Genomic DNA, 16484 nt, shown 5'->3' on the forward strand with positions numbered 1-16484 from the left:
ACCCATTTTCAATTGGTTGTTGGGTGAGGTGTCCATGTTCACGTTGCTGCATGTCAAAGATCCCTTTAAAAATTGAGCTCTCTCTCTCTCTCTCTCTCTCTCTCTCTCTCTCTGTCTCTAAAAAGAAGGGGGGACTGGATAAATAGCTTAGTAGTTAAAGCACTTGCCTGCAAAGCCTCAGTACCCATGTTCAACTCTCCAGATCCCACGTGAGCCAGATGCACAAAGGTGAGGCATGTGCAAGGTCTCACATTCCCACTAGGTGGTGCAAGCATGTGGAGTTCTATTGTAGTGGCTGAGGCCCTGGTGTGCCAGTTCTCCATCTCTCTCTCAAAAAAAAAAAAAAAAAGAGCGGGAGCGGGAGCGGGAGCTGGAGAAATGGCCTAGCAGTTAAAGCACTTGCCTGCAAAGCCAAATGACCTGAGTTCAATTCCCCAGGACCCACATACAGTCAGATACACAAGTGGCTCACGTGTCTTGCAGTTTGCAGCTAAGGGAGGCCCTGACATGCCCATTCTCTGTCTCTTCTATTTTTCTCTGCTTGCAAATAAATAAACAAATGTTTTGATGAGTGAGAGAGAGAATGAAAGAGAGAGAAAATTGGAGCCCCAGGGCCTCCAGCCACTGTAGTTGAACTCCAGATGTGTGCGCCCCCTTGTGTACATGTGTGATCTTGCATGCTTGCATCATCTTGTGCATCTGGCTTACATAGGAACTGGACAGTGGAACTTGAGTCTTTAGGCTTCTCAGGCAAGCACCTTAACTGCTAAGCCATCTCTCCAGCCCCCTGCCCCGCAAAAATTTTCTGTTTAGTTGACCTGTAAGGCTTCAGGGTCCCGCTTTCTGCAGCTCCTGGTCTTCAAGTGTCAGTCAACCTTTGTTGCCATAGGAACTCATTGCCACAGGCGCAGTTTTATGACTCGACTGTGCCTGATAGGTTATTGACTCAGGGGCACGTGGAATGAGGCTCTGGAGAGCTGGAGCCACCACGTGTGACAGGCACCCTGCGGGGGGGCGGGGCTCTTTTTCCAGATGACAGCAGACGCTGCTCCCAGGTGAAGTTGGGCTCAGCCGCTGACTTCCTGCTGGACATCAGCGAGACTGACCTGAGCACACTGACGGCCAGCATCAAGGCCCCGTCGGGCCGCGACGAGCCCTGCCTACTGAAGAGACTCCCGAACAACCACATCGGTGAGCCCATGGCGCCCGCGGGCATAGGAAATGGGTGACACTGCAGTGTCCTGTCAGCCAGTGGCGGTATGGCACATGTTTCCACATCTCGGTACTCATCTTTCCTCATCCTATTTCCTCTTTTTTGTTCTTATTTATTTATTTATTTGAAAGTGACAAAGAAAGAGGCAGAGAGAGAATGGGTGCACCAGGGCCTCCAGCCACTGCAAACGACCTCCAGATGCATGCACCCCCTTGTGCATCCGGCTAACATGGGTCTTGGGGAATTGAGCCTTGAACCAGGGTCCTTAGGCTTCACAGGCAAGCGTTAAACCACTAAGCCATCTCTCCAGCCCCCTTCCCCTTTTTTTTTCCGAGGTAGCGTTTCACTCTAGTCCAGACTGACCTGGCATTTACTCTATTCTCAAGGTGGCCTCGAACTCATGGAGATCCTCTCAAGTGCTGGGATTAAAGGCGTGTACCACCACGCCAAGCCTCTCTCCTGTTCTTTCTCCCTCCACTTATGAACCCCACCCTGTGTTCTGGTGCAGGCATCTCCTTCATCCCGCGGGAGGTGGGTGAACATCTGGTGAGCATCAAGAAAAACGGCAACCACGTGGCCAACAGCCCCGTATCCATTATGGTGGTCCAGTCTGAGATTGGTGATGCCCGCCGAGCCAAAGTGTACGGGAGAGGCCTGTCGGAAGGCCGCACCTTCGAGATGTCTGACTTCATCGTGGACACGAGGGATGCAGGTCTGTGGGCTGCTCCATGGGTGATGCTCAGAGCTTGTGAAAAGTGGCTGCTTATTCTGTCACTGTTTGTCCTTCAGTATTGTCAACTCCTCTTCCTTCAAATATCCCTTGACCTTCACGCTGCAGGTCCTTCTGGTTTTTTTTAAAAAACTAGCCCAGGCTGACCTGGAAGTCACTATGTAGTCTCAGGGTGGCTTTGAACTCACGGCAATCCTCCTACCTCTGCCTCCCGAGTGCTGGGATTAAAGGGGTGTGCCACCACGCCCGGCTAACTGTAGGTCCTTCTAAGTGTATCATGAGAGTAGAAATTTACTTACAGATGAGGAACATGAGGCCCATGGGAGCTCTAACCCCACCCATTTCTGGAATTTGAACCCAGGTCCACAAACGGCTCACGGACCTCTCTTCTAATATTTTCATGGCTGTCATTGCTTTCACTTTCCCAGGGTCCCCTGGACTCATACTAAAGAAATGTTGGTTACCTGGTCAAGACTCTCTTCAGCTGAGCAGTGCTTTGTGGCGGGAAAAAACACCCCTACCCCCACAGTTTTGAAATGATTTAAGTTAAAGTGAGTGTCTCCCAAGCTGTCCCACATCCCAGTGCCTTTGTCGACTGACATCTGCTGGAATTCTTGACAAAGTCATGACCCCAGGGCAGAGATTGGAGAATATTTTTGTCCTGATTTTCAAATGCTATCTCTTGAGTCCTTATACAATAAGACCTTTAGGTCATCTGACCTCATTGAGTTAGCTGGTTGCTATTTAATCATTATATTAAATACAAGTATTTAATAAAATTAATAAAGATCAAGCTGGGAAGATGGCTCAGCCTTTGCTTGCTTGCAAAGCCTGACAGTCCAGGTTCAGTCCCTCCCACCCCCAGTACCCATGTAAAGCCAAATGTGTCTGGTGTTTGTTTGCAGCAGCAAGAGGCCCTGGTGTACTTAATCTCCCATTCCCTCCCCATCCTCTCTCTTTCGTCTTATAAATAAATAAAATTATTTTTTAAAAATTCAGATTCTCCTTCCTGGGCATGGTGGCACATACCTTTAATTCCAGCACATGGGAGGCTGAGGTAGGAGGATCGTTTTGAGTTCGAGGTCAGCATGAGATTCCCAGGTCAGCCTGAGCTAGAGCAAGACCTTACATTGAAACACAAAACCAAAAACAAAAAATATTCAGATTCTCTGATCTATGGCTGGTGATAAGACGACCCCAACTGTGTGCAGTTCCGGACACATGCCTGGGGGGGATACTTTGTACAGCTCTCCTGGGAAGAGTTCTGTGGTCGGAGCAAGACTTCTCAGAGCCGGTAGCTTGGCCCAGGCTTCCCCAGTCAGGTGGCTTGCTTTCTGCTCTTGGAAAAATCAAGGGTCAGATCATCCCTTCTGTGTCCTCTCAGTGGCCCCCTGCAGGGCCTTGCTCTTTGAACTGCAAGGGCTGCTGTGTTGCAGGTTACGGAGGCATATCCTTGGCCGTGGAAGGGCCCAGCAAGGTGGACATCCAGACAGAGGACCTGGAAGATGGCACCTGCAAGGTCTCCTACTTCCCCACCGTGCCCGGGGTCTATATTGTCTCCACCAAATTTGCTGATGAGCACGTGCCTGGTATGCAGGGCCCTCATGTGATGGGTGTCCCAGGCTCTTCACACCTGGTGTGCTGCGCCCTGGGCTGCTCACGGGTTCTTCCTGGGTCTTACAGGAAGTCCGTTCACCGTGAAGATCAGCGGTGAGGGGCGAGTCAAGGAGAGTATCACACGGACCAGCCGGGCCCCATCTGTGGCCACCGTTGGCAGCATCTGTGACCTGAACCTAAAGATCCCAGGTGGGTGCAGGGGGCTGGTGGTTCATGGGGATAGCTTGCACCTGGCCAAACAAAGCCTGGGCCAGGACTCAAAGCACATTAGCCAGGTCAACTCTAATGACGCTTTCATTTTATGAAAATCTCGTTTACTGTGTTGTTTTGTTTTGTTTTGTTTTGTTTCCAAGGCAGGGTCTCATACTTGCCCAGGCTGACCTGGAATTCACTGTGTCTTCTCAGGGAGGCTTGAACTCATGACAATCCATCTACCTCTGCCTCCATGCCTGGCTTCTTCTTTTTTTTTTTTAAATAAGGTTTCACTGTAGCCCAGGCTGGCTCTGAACTCATGATTCCCCTGCCTCTGCCTCTTCCCCAGTGCTTTGATTATAGGCCAGTGCCATTACACATGACTTCTACTTACTTGTATTTATGTATTTATTTATTTATTTTTGAAGGGAGTTGGTTTCAAGGTAGGGTCTCGCTTTAGCCCAGGCTGACCTACAATTCACTATGTAGTCTCAGGGTGGCCTCAAACTCATAGCAATCCACCTACCTTGCCTACCAAGTGCTGGGATTATAGGCATGTGCCACCACTCCTGGCTTCTTAATTCATTTTCACAGAAGCTCATTTAGGAAAAAAAAATCAATTTGCACCAGGGTGTGGTGGTGCACACCTTTAATCCCAGTAGGAGGATTGCCATGAATTTGAGGCTACCCTGAGACTACATAGTGAATCGAGCAAGCGTGGCTTTGCTGTTACCAGTATCTGGAAGTATTTAAGAGGAGGCGGCCTTCTCACATTCTTGTTCCTTTCTTTTATTCTTAAATGCAACAAAGGGCTTAGCTTCACACTGGGTGGGCCACCTCAAACCCTTTGTTGGTGAATTGTGCCTCATAGGGCCACACGAGCAGTGAGCAGGCCACACAGTCTGCCTGTCTGGAAAGGGGGCTAGGCTCTTTCTGTGCACAGTCCTTTCATATGGGATCGCTGTGTCAGTGAACGTAGCACTTGAGGACCCTTTTTGTGCCACTGCTGTGCCCTCCACGTAGGTGCGGGCACAGTTGTCACCTTGATGTGAACAACCTGTGGCATCGACATGATCCTCTCCTGGCTGCTGGTGATCCGAGGCGCTGCTTTTCTAAAACTGCTGCCTTGGGTCCAGGATTTGCTGGAATCCCTGCTCACGCATGGGTCCCTGCCCGCCATAGGGACCTGCGCAGGGTGACCTCTGCGCGCGTGTCATCTTGTTGCCCGAAATACCACAGCTTTGTGACAAAAACAGGTGAAGGCTCTTTTGCTTCCCAGCCTTTCCTGCCTACAGAAAAGAGCTTGATGGCCTTGCGGCCTTTTCTCATAGAATCATCTGGGCTTCGATGTTTTTTAAAAAAAAAAAATTTTTCTTTATTTATTTGAAAGAGAGATATAGGCGGGGAAAGAGAGAGAGAGAATGGGCGTGCCAGGGTGTCCAGCTGCTGCAAACAGACTCCAGATGTGTGTGCCCTCTTGTGCATCTGGCTTACGTGGGTCCTGGGGAGTCGAACCTGGGTCCTTTGGTTTTGCAGGCAAGTGCCTTAACCACTAAGCCATTTCTTCAGCCCTCTGTGCAATTGTCAGCTTAGGTCCTGGTTTGAAGCTACCTTGTAGAGCTCAGTGGGCCACAGCTGAGAGACCTGAGAAGGTACTTCTTTAATGGGGTGGCAGTGCCCCAGAAGCCTCTCTGTGCTGGTGGCCTCAAAGACCCCGCCCCTCCCCCACCCTGGGCTACCTTGTCCATCGGTGTCCTCCATCTCCGGGCCCTCCCCTAACCCTCTGCATCTCCACCCTCCCAATGTCTTCCAGAAATCAACAGCAGTGACATGTCGGCTCATGTCACCAGTCCCTCTGGTCATGTGACCAAGGCAGAGATTGTGCCCGTGGGGAAGAACTCGCACTGTGTCCGCTTTGTGCCTCAGGAGATGGGTGTGCACACAGTCAGCGTGAAGTACCGCGGGCAGCATGTGACGGGCAGCCCCTTCCAGTTCACTGTGGGGCCGCTGGGCGAGGGCGGGGCCCACAAGGTCCGCGCTGGAGGGCCCGGCCTGGAGAGGGGCGAAGCGGGCATCCCAGGTGAGAGGCGAGCAGACCTTCCTCTTTCAAGCACCCACTGGTCCCCAGCTTAGCACAAGTAACTTGCTATGTGCGTGAGGCTGACTCTTAAGGACAGAGACGGGGCTGTTTCTAGGGCATTCTAACGGGCTGATATGCTTTGCAGCACTGTGCATCAGTGCTAAACCGATTGGAAGGGGCCTGTGGGCTGCTCATAGGATGATCTGTGGGGGACCCCTGGACAGTTCTCATCCTTTCTGGCTGGGTTTGGTTGGGGGTGGCAAAGTCCCTGGGAACTTGGCAGTCATCAGTGGTGCTCCAGGGGCCGCGATGATGGCCCTCGCTTGGGTCCTGTTTGGTGCTGGGAGATGAGTGGCAAGGGGCTGTCCGGGTTCGCTCTAACCAGGCGTCTCTTTGCTGTCAGCTGAGTTCAGCGTGTGGACCCGGGAAGCAGGCGCTGGAGGCCTCTCCATTGCTGTGGAGGGCCCGAGTAAGGCCGAGATTACATTCGATGACCATAAAAATGGGTCGTGCGGGGTGTCTTATATTGCCCAAGAGCCTGGTACGTACTCATGGATTGACTAAGGATGTCAGTGATAGTTTGGTTGCCAAGATCAGAAACCCATGAAGCTAGCTTGAGTAAGCAAGGCTTTTGGTAGGGGCATGGGAGAGAGCTTTCTAGAATTGCAGTGGCAGAGCTGGGCCTCAGAAGGATGCGAATTCTTACTCTCATGAGATGTCCTTTTGCTGGTGGCCTCTTTGCTTACTCTTTCAAATGTCTGATTCTGTCCCCAGACCTGCCCATGTCCTTCGCCGAGAATGATTGTGAGTTTAAAGCCAGTCTGGGCTACAGAGTGAGACCTTGTCTCAAAAAAAATACATGCATAGGGACTGGAGAGATGGCTTAGCTGTTAAGGCGCTTGCTTGCAAAGCCAAAGGACCCTGGTTCGATTCCCCAGAACCCATGTAAGCCAGATGCACAAGAGGGCGCATGCATCTGGAGTTCATTTGCAGTGGCTGTAGGCCCTGGCATACCCATTCTCATTCTCTTTCTCTTTGTCTCTTTCTGCCTCTCAAATAAATTTAAAATATATATATTTTTTAAAAAATGCATAAATAAGCTGGGCATGGTGGCACATGCCTTTAATCCCAGCACTCGGGTGGCATGGGTAGGAGGATTGCCACAAGTTCAAGGCCACCCTGAGACTACATAGTGAATTCCAGGTCAGCCTGAGCTGTAGTGAGACCTTACCTCGAAAAATCAAAAAAAAAAACAAACTTAGTATTAAAAATTGCATAAATACATATGCATGCATGCGTGCACACACACACACACACACACACACACACACACACACACATGCACACACACACACACACGTATATTTGTGTATGTCAAGATCGTGTTGTTACCTGATACATTTTGGCGAAATTTCCAGGTATCTTCATTAATAAAGTATAAAATTTGTTGCCAATCTATACAGCTTTTAAAAAATATATGAAAGCACCAATCAGAATTATAGGTGCAATAATATAATAAGTCAGAACTTCTTGTTGGTGGGTCTAAGTTGAAAATAACGCTGTGATTCCTCTTGTTCCAATCTGTGAGTCTCCTGGATTCTGGATACTCACAGGTGGACCTTGTCCAACTACGAAAACCCTAATGGCTGCATGTTAGCCAGTGACTCTCTTTCAGCCAGTCTGTTTTGGCCATTAAGGAACACTAATCTCTCTGAAGTTGTGTTTTTTTGTTTTTTTTTTCTTTTTTTGAGTCCCGCTAAGGATCATGAGGCCACTCTGGAAACAGCCTCCTGACTAATGAGGCTTTTCTGCGTCCACAGGCAACTACGAGGTGTCTATCAAGTTCAACGATGAGCACATCCCGGACAGCCCCTACCTGGTGCCCGTCATCGCTCCCTCCGACGACGCGCGCCGCCTCACTGTTATGAGCCTTCAGGTGAGACGCAGGAAAACATCCTCTCCTCAGCCGCAGGCTGGCCAATGAGGCCCCTGGACTCCCGAGGCCACTTTAATCCTCCCTGAGGTGCCCACGCCTCTGTTCACACTTTCCAACCAGGGGTCTTTTCCCCACAGCCCCAGGCAGAAGACAGTTTAGATGAACCAAAGCGGACTTACCCAACAAGGTGGCTTTTAAATCTTTATTCAAGAGAAACAAAGGAAGCCTGTTAATCACTGGTGAAGGGAGAAGGAGGGCTTTCAGACCAGAACAGAAAACAGTAACTGTAAGGAAATTTAGCCGGCTGCTGTTGGCTTCCTGACTAACAGCAGCTAACTTTGTAGCATTTTTTAAGTTTGGATGACTTTTTTTTTTTTTTTTTGGTAGGTGTGCAAGGATAAGAGCTTTATCAGGACTTCATCAGTACTAAATCCTTGCAGCAGCCTGTTGATAGCTTCTTTTCACCTCACTTTTACTTTTAAGCAGGATCTTAATCTAGCCCAAACTGACCTGGATGGAAGCCACTCTGTAGCCCCAGGCTGGCGATCCTCCTACCTCAGCCTCCTGAGGGCTGGGGTCATCTAGGCATGCACCACCATACCCGGCCTTCTTGACCACATGTTAAGGATGGTGGTTATGGGAGCCAGAAACCAGTGGGTATAAGGTCGCATTGTGAGGTCTCTGTGCATCCAAACACCATGCCCTATGCTGGTGCCTGGACCTGCCTCAGTTTCCCCACCGATGCCGTGACATATGGCTACATGGCCCGACCTACTGGGACACCCGTAGATGCAGCCTGTGCCTCCCCCTCCCCCAGCCCCCACCCACATATGCAGGTCACTTAACTCAAGGTTGCATGACCATCGAAATCAAACTAAGGACCGTCTCGGCATTTGTACTCATAAGACAGAAAAATAATTTTGTCTGAAGTAAGAGAAATTACGTGCACAATCTCAAAGTTCAATTTCTAGTTAACAGAATTAGTACACTGCCTTCCGCTCAAAATAGGACTTCTAGTTAACAGACTTTTACTATATAGCCTTAAGCTGGCCCAGAGTCTTAAACATGCTGGATTAGGCTCCAGTCCACAGGGTCCAGCTGGAGACACCCTTCATTGAGTCCCACGGTTGGTTGACATTGAGATCAGCCGCACATTTGGGGTGCTATCAGATACCATCACACGAGTCTCTCTGTTAGAGACCCATACCAGAACCACAGCCCCAGATTGAAGAGGCCTCTCTAGAGAGTTCCGGGGTACTGACTGGCCCCTGCGGTCCAGATGTTTTTCTTGTGTTTCACTTAAAAGCTTCCTAACAGAAGTTTCTTTTGTGGCCGACCTAAACCCATGGAGGGAGATCAACCCTGCCTTTATTGTGGGCGGAGAGCTGCCTTTGTGCATCTCGAAGACTGTTTAGATCTTCAGAGGCGTTTGTCTCCCTCTCAAGGGTTTAGTGGAGTCAGAGTCAGGTAACAGGGATGCTTCTCTCCCGAAAAGCTGCTTTGCAGAAAAGTTGTGTGCTTGTGTTCCCAGCTCAGTTTCTTCATAGGCATTTCAGTAAGTATGCAGCGGGGCGGAGATCAGACTTCTGCCAGGAGTGGCTGCCGCACGGGGACCTGTGTGTGGGTGCCTGGGCCATCTGATGCTGAGGGATGTATAAATTATTTATCAGAGCCTCAGCGGAACCTGGGCCACATCTGGTACTGGCGAGGCAAGAGAAACGTGTTTTGTCTTGCTTTAGAGACTTTGTGGAAAATTGGAGTTGGCTGGTTCTTTGTGGAGGAGGGGGTAAAATGAGGGCGACCTGGAGATCAAAAGACCCTTATGTTTGTGTTAAGGCCCTCCTCGGGCAACACCCTGTAGGCAACAGAGTCTGGTAGAACGTTCCGCAGCCGTGGAAATACGCCACGTCTTCAGGGTGCAGTTTGGGAGCCACCAGCCACATGCAGCTGCTGGACGTCTAAAATGTGGCCAGTGGAATCTTGGTCGTCAATCGAAAGTGTTTTCAATTTCTGTTTCCGCCTGTAGCCAGCAAGGAGCCCACAGGGCAGCGTTTAGGATCTGCTGCAAAGATGTGGTCCTTGGACCAGCCCGCCCCCATATCACCTGGGGATTTCCAGAAACGCTCTATGGGAATCTGCGTGCTAGCAAGATTCCCAGACGGGTTCGCCACCCTGGGAAGTGTTTATCCTGCCTCTGACCCACCTGTCTTAAACAGTCTCAAAAGTCACTGCTGGTCTTTGTTCCAAGTTTCTAGGCCTCTCCTGCAGAAGGGACAAAGGAGGGGTGTGAACTGGACCCAAGGAAGAGCAAAAGTTTCTTCCCCCCACTGCTTTCTGGGGCGCACAGGCAACTTCTACATGCATGCTCGTATTTTGTAGCATGCTGACATGTGGAAACCCTCCTGTGTATGGCCCATACCTGGCTTCAGTGTTTAACCCAGATAACTTCACATGCTCCTCAAAGCAACTGTCTGAGTTAGATTTGGTTATTAGACCCATTTATTTTATTTTATTTTTTAAAGGCGTGCACGACTATGCCCAGCTATTCTACATTTTTTAAAAGGGAAATCTTTTTTTTTTTAATTTGTATTTATTTATTTATTTGAGACACAGAGGAGTCAGTGAGTGAGTGAGAATGGGCACACCAGGGCCTCCAGCTACTGCAAATGAACTCCAGACATATGTGCCACCATGTTCATCTGGCTTACTTGGGACCTGGAGGATTGAACCTGGGTCCTTAGGCTTTGCAGGCAAGGCCTTAACTGCTAAGCCATCTCTCCAGCCCTTATTTAAACTTCAGATACATGCACCACTTTGTGCATATGGCTTTACGTGGGTGCTGGGGAATTGAACCCAGGCCGTCAGACTTTGTAAGGAAGTTACTAGGCCCATGTTACAGACAAGGAAGCTAAGGCTACAAACTACTAGAAAAAAGTAGTTATGCAGCTCCAGCCTACCTGACACATGCAACACTTGACAGTTTGAAGTGAGGTACAGCCCATTCCTAACCTCTGACTGAAAGAAAAATGACAGAGCTGGAGAGATGGCGCAGTGGTTACACATGCCTGCTTGCAAAGCCTGCCATCCCATGTTCAAGTCCCCAATGCCCACATATCCCCAGATTCAAAAGTGGTGCATGTACCTGAGGTTTTCTTGTAGTGGCAGGAGGACCTGGCTGCACACCCATACGTGTGTGCAGACACACACATGCAAATGGGGAGGACCAAGCAGGTGGTGGAGGGGGTTTTGTAGAATTTTTAGGACACTTATTTTATATAAAAATATTTTTAGGGCTGACGAGATAGCTTAGTGATTAAGGAGCTTGCCTGAAAAAGCCAAAGACCCAGGTTCGATTCCCCAGGACCCACGTGAGCCAGATGCACAGGGTGGTTCATGCTTCTGAGGTTCCCTGGCATGCCCATTCTTTCTCTGTCTTCCTCTCTCTCTCTTTCTGAAGTAAAATAAAATAAATTTTTATAAGCTTTAAAGTTTTTTTAATATTATTTTTGAGAGTGAGAGACAGAGAGGGAGAAAGGCAGAGTGAGAGAATGGGCATGCCCAGGCCTTTTAGCCCCTGGGAAGGAACTCCAGATGCGTGTGCCCCCTTGTGCGCATGTGCAACATTGCATGCTTGCATTACTTTTGCATATGGATATATGTGGGACCTGGAGGCTTTGCAGGCAAGCACCTTAACCGCTAAGCCATCTCTCCAGCCCTTTTAAAATATTTTTAAAACCGAGTGTGGTAGCGCATGCCTTTAATCCGAGGTAGGAGGATTGCTCTGAGTTCAAGGTCAGCCTGGGCTAGATTGAAACTGTACCTTGAAATATATATATATTTTTAATTAGCAGTGACAGGCTGGGGAGATGGCTTAGCAGTTAAGGCACTTGCCTGTGAAGCCTAGGGACCCATGTCAGCCTCTTGAGATCACACATAAGCCAGCTGAGCAATGCGACACAAGCACATAGGGCGGCACGCGCGTCTGGAGCGGCACGCGCATCTGGAGCGGCATGCGCATCTGGAGTCCAGTTAGAGCTGCTGGAGGCCCTGGTGCACCGATTCTCTCTTGCTTGCTCTCACTGTCTCGCATTAAAAAAAAAAAAAGGCCAGTGTTGGGCTTGCCTCAAAAGTACATAGATAAATAGCAATGACATAAAATTTGGTGTATATTAAGACAGACATGGTATTATCTATAGCAAGATTCCTGAGAGAATCCTTTTTAGCATTTTTTAAAAAATATTTATTTGAGAGAGAGAATGGGTGCACTAGAGCCTCCAGCCACTGCAAACAAACTCCAGATGAATTCGACCACATACATCTGGTTTACATAGGTTCTGGGGAATCAAACCTGGGTCCTAAGGCTTCACAGGCAAGTGCCTTAACCACCAAGCCACCTCTCTGGGCCCCCCTTTTTAGTTTTATGTTTTGTGGCAGGGAAGATTCTGGGAGCTCTGGCCTGTGAGAACCAGATTGGGATGCTGACGTTTCCCAAGCTTGGCACCATCTCCTGCAGCCGGAATCAGTGTGCTTTGGGGTTTAGTCTGGGCGGTGCTTGTACTCTCTCCTTGTGTGCTAGAGATGTGGAACAGCACGGCCTCGCCAGTTTGGATATGGAAAAACATTCTGGGCCTATTTGCATGAGAATTGTCACCCAGGGTCCTCCGCGGGGTCAGTGTGTGCCACCAAGGAGGAACGCAGGGCTGCCATAACCTCTCCAATGCATTGGCTTCCCAGGAATCAGGATTAAAAGTTAACCAGCCAGCATGCTTTGCTATAAGGCTGAACGGCGCCAAAGGCAAGATTGACGCGAAGGTGCACAGCCCCTCCGGAGCCGTGGAGGAATGCCACGTGTCTGAGCTGGAGCCAGGTAAGCTGGGGCCAGCATAGGGACCCGCGTGCCAGGGTCTGGCCAAGCCTCCTGCGAGTGCCACCCAGGGAGGGACTTGTCGACCTCTGCCCTGCCACACATTGTTTACAAATTAGAATAGAAACATTTGCCAGAAACAGAGATTCAACCTTGATACATAATATCCCTCTCCCTTTGATTTTTTTTTTTTAAAACAAATTCTGCTTTTTTTTTTTTCTATTAGTTGTTTTGGTTCCTTTTATATGACATTAAATCACAATTTTTCTCTCATTTTAGGAAAATCTTACAGAGTATTTTTTTTTATGATAGTGTTGACTTTATGATGTGAATAAAGATGGCTTGATAGTACTTGGCTCTAAGAGAACAGTGGCTCACCGTAGACCTATAATTTTTTTTTAAATATTTTGTGTTCATTTTTTATGTATTTGAGAGCAACAGACACAGAGAGAAAGACAGATAGAGGGAGAGAGAGAATGGGCGCGCCAGGGCTTCCATCCTCTGCAAACGAACTCCAGACACGTGCGCCCCCTTGTGCATCTGTCTAATGTGGGACCTGGGAAACCGAGCCTCGAACCGGGGTCCATAGGCTTCACAGGCGAGCGCTTAACCGCTAAGCCATCTCTCCAGCCCACCTATAAATTCTAAAAAGAGAATCAGAGAGTCTTAGTCTCTAGAATTTAAGACTCAGATTTTCTTGCCTGGTGCAAGAAATTCTCTGGTGTCAGTCAACTTTTAAGTAGATTATTTTGCCAGTGAACATTTATGATGTGTTAGAGACTTGGCAGGAACATAAGGCTAGGGAATATACAATTCTTGCCCTCAAAATGCTGCTTAGGGTGGCACATGCCTATACTCTCAACACTTGGGAAACTGAGGCAGGATGAATAAAAGTTTGAGGCCAGCCTGGGCTACATAGCAAGAGTCTGTCACAAAAAAAAAGTTAAGAAAGAAAGAGAACGGGGTTATGTAGCTCCATTGATAAAAGTGTTTCCATGCACAAAGCCCTGAGATTGGTTCTCACTGAGCCCATGGGCATGGTGGTATTTGCTTATAATCCTAGCACGTGTGAGGCGGAGGCAGGGGATCAGTAGCGCAGGGTCACTGTTGCAGTCAGGTTCACACTGCTGGCAGAAATCACCGCACCAAGAGCAGCTTGTGAGAAAAAAAGAGGTTTATTCTGGCTTACAGGCTCGAGGGGAACCTCTACGATGGCAGGGGAAAATGATGGCATAAGCAGAGGGTGGACATCACCCCCTGGCCAACATAAGGTTGGCTATAGCAACAGGAGAGTGTGTCAAACACTGGCATTGGAAACTTGCTTTAACACCTATAAGCCTGCCGCCAACAATACACTGCCTCCAGGAGGCATTAATTCCCAAATCTCCATCAGCTGGGAACCTGGCATTCAGGACACCTCAGTTTATGGGGGACACCCGAATCAAACCACCACAGTCATCTTGCCTGTATAATGAGTTTAGAGCTACCTGGCCTCTATGAGACCCTGACCCCTAATAGTAATAATATTTTAATTTATTTTTTGTTTATTTTTGTTTATTTGAGAGTGAAAGAGAGAGGAAGAGGCAGATAGAGAGAATGGGTGTGCCAGGGCTTGCAGCCATCGCAAACGAACTCCAGACACGTGCGCCCCCTTGTGCATCTGGCTAACGTGGGTCCTGGGGAATCGAGCCTCAAACCGGGGTCCTTAGGCTTCATAGGCAAGCACTAACTAAGCCATCTCTCCAGCCCCCTAATAGTAATAATAATGATTAATAATAATAATGGTAAAAATCATCCCCTGCTCAGTTAGTGAGAACAAGGCCAGAAAGCTATAGTGCCAAGAGGTCCCTGGGCAGTAATTGAGAAGGACCAGCTGGGGTCTCGGAGGCGTCATTTAACATGGGCTTAGGCTAAGCCTCGTGAAGATACCCGTGTGCTCACCTGCTTGTCCAGTGGGGCACAATCTAGGGTGTGGTGAGCATTCATGCGTCTTCCTCCCACTTGGCACACAGAACAGGGGGAACCTCAGAAAGGGATAAATGTTGGGAGGAGGGTGGCTTGCCTTGACCTTGGCTGAAGTCTGGCTATGTCACAGGGAATCTGATAGGCAGAGGGGTGAGTGTAAAGTGAGCAGAATGATTAACAGCTCTGGAGGTAGAGAGAGGGGACATGCGGCCCGCAGAGCCAACCTTGCTAAGCATGTGGTGAGTGAATTCAGAATGGCTAGGAAAGGGATGATGTAGTTAGAACAGCTAGGGTACCTGGCTAGAAGATGCTTACCTATTGGTCAGTCGGGGCCTTAAGGAGTTACTGTTTCTTCGGAGGTTCTGTAGAAGTGTCTTGCACTTGCCCACGTGACAGTGCTTATTAAACCACCCTGCCATTGAGCTCAGCTACAAGGGGAGTTTAAGGTTGGAGGCCCTCAGCCTGAGGCAACATTTGAATCCCTGGAAGTGTCACAGTGAGATACACATTACACATGACAGACTACACCAGTTAGGGCCAGGGAAATAGCTCCGTGGTTAAAGGTGCTTGCTTGCAAAGCCTGCCAGCCCAGGTTCAATTCCCAAACCACCCATCTAAATGGGCACAAGTGCTCAGCGTGCTTTTGCAGTCATGAGAGGTCCTGGTGCACTATCCCCACATACAATGTGCTAATAAATAAATTTTTAAAAATAGAATACACAGGGCTGGAGAGATGGCTTAGCAGTTAAGCGCATGCCTGTGAAGCCTAAGGACCTCAGTTCAAGGCTTGATTCCCCAGGACCCACGTTAGCCAGATGCACAAGGGGGCACACATGCCTGGAGTTCATTTGCAGTGGCTGGAGGTCCTGGCATGCCCATTCTCTCTATATATATATCTGCCTCAAATAAATAAAAATAAACCAAAAAAAAAAAAAAAGAATTCACATCTGGTTTAAAAAAAATAGAATACATAAACAAGCCCATAATGATGGGGCCCAGTAGTTCATACAACTAGATGGATTTGAGATGGATTTTTTGTTTTTGTTTTTGTTTTGCAGAGGGGGTGGAAGGTTTTGAGATAGGGCCCATACTGACCTAGAACTCACTCTATAGTCTCAGGCTGGCCTCTAATTCACAGCAATCCTCCTACCTCTGCTTTCCCCATGCTGGGATTAAAAGGTATGCACCATCACACCTGGCCCAAGGTGGGTTTTAATGGTGATTTGATTTGGGGCACTTACCTGTGTTCTCCAAGGCCCTTTAATGTTTTCAATTCTTCTTCATTTTTATTTTCATTTTGAGAGTGTGTCTCTATGTAGCCCAGGCTGGCTTGGCACCCCGTCTTCCATGTGCTTGGTTTATGGTCACGCGCCATCAGGCGCAGCAGGGTCCCAGACTGTCCTGCCTCCCCTGATGACAAGGCTGCACCAGCTTCTGCTTTTTCCAAACCAGTCCATAGACGCCCACTTCCCAGGATTCTTTCTCAGCAGTTTGAAAAAGGCCCTAAAAGCCTCCAGCAAGCCTCCCCCCACCCACCCACCCATCTCAATGGACTGGGATACATGCCCATTCCTGGCTCACTCCCCATGGCTCAAGCAATGCCATGTGCTGATTAATTTACCTTGAGGAAAGAACTTGAGTCATCTGATGTGGGACCACACCTGGGCGTGAGGCCGGGGGCCCTCCTCTAGAAGCTCTAGGCTTTACAAGAGGAGGGTGGGCACCCAGGAGGTAACTGCCAAGGGAGCTTCACTGCTGGTGGATGTGGGTGGGTGGCTCTGTCTAGAATGTTCCTCTCTGTGGAGAGTAGCAGAAGAGACAGAAAAGAGGGCTTGGGGGGCACAAGTTCTGAAGACTAACCAGAGCCAGGAAGTGGCAGAGGAGCCA

At 49.0% G+C, this 16484-nt stretch overlaps 1 protein-coding gene across 3 annotated transcripts in view; it reads left to right on the forward strand.

The window, feature by feature from the left end:
• The window catches only part of Flnb (filamin B), a 175676-nt gene that overhangs the window by 148972 nt on the left and 10220 nt on the right, over positions 1–16484 (forward strand). For all 3 annotated transcript variants that reach the window (XM_004669088.3, XM_004669089.2, XM_004669090.2), the window contains 8 exons: positions 1033–1191; positions 1722–1925; positions 3380–3532; positions 3627–3749; positions 5566–5832; positions 6236–6373; positions 7653–7768; positions 12503–12635. In XM_004669088.3, the coding sequence (XP_004669145.1) occupies positions 1033–1191; positions 1722–1925; positions 3380–3532; positions 3627–3749; positions 5566–5832; positions 6236–6373; positions 7653–7768; positions 12503–12635 (1293 nt within the window). The remainder of the gene's footprint in view (positions 1–1032; positions 1192–1721; positions 1926–3379; positions 3533–3626; positions 3750–5565; positions 5833–6235; positions 6374–7652; positions 7769–12502; positions 12636–16484) is intronic.

The sequence above is a fragment of the Jaculus jaculus genome, chromosome 16 (assembly GCF_020740685.1).
Source record: "Jaculus jaculus isolate mJacJac1 chromosome 16, mJacJac1.mat.Y.cur, whole genome shotgun sequence".
NCBI lineage: Eukaryota > Metazoa > Chordata > Mammalia > Rodentia > Dipodidae > Jaculus > Jaculus jaculus.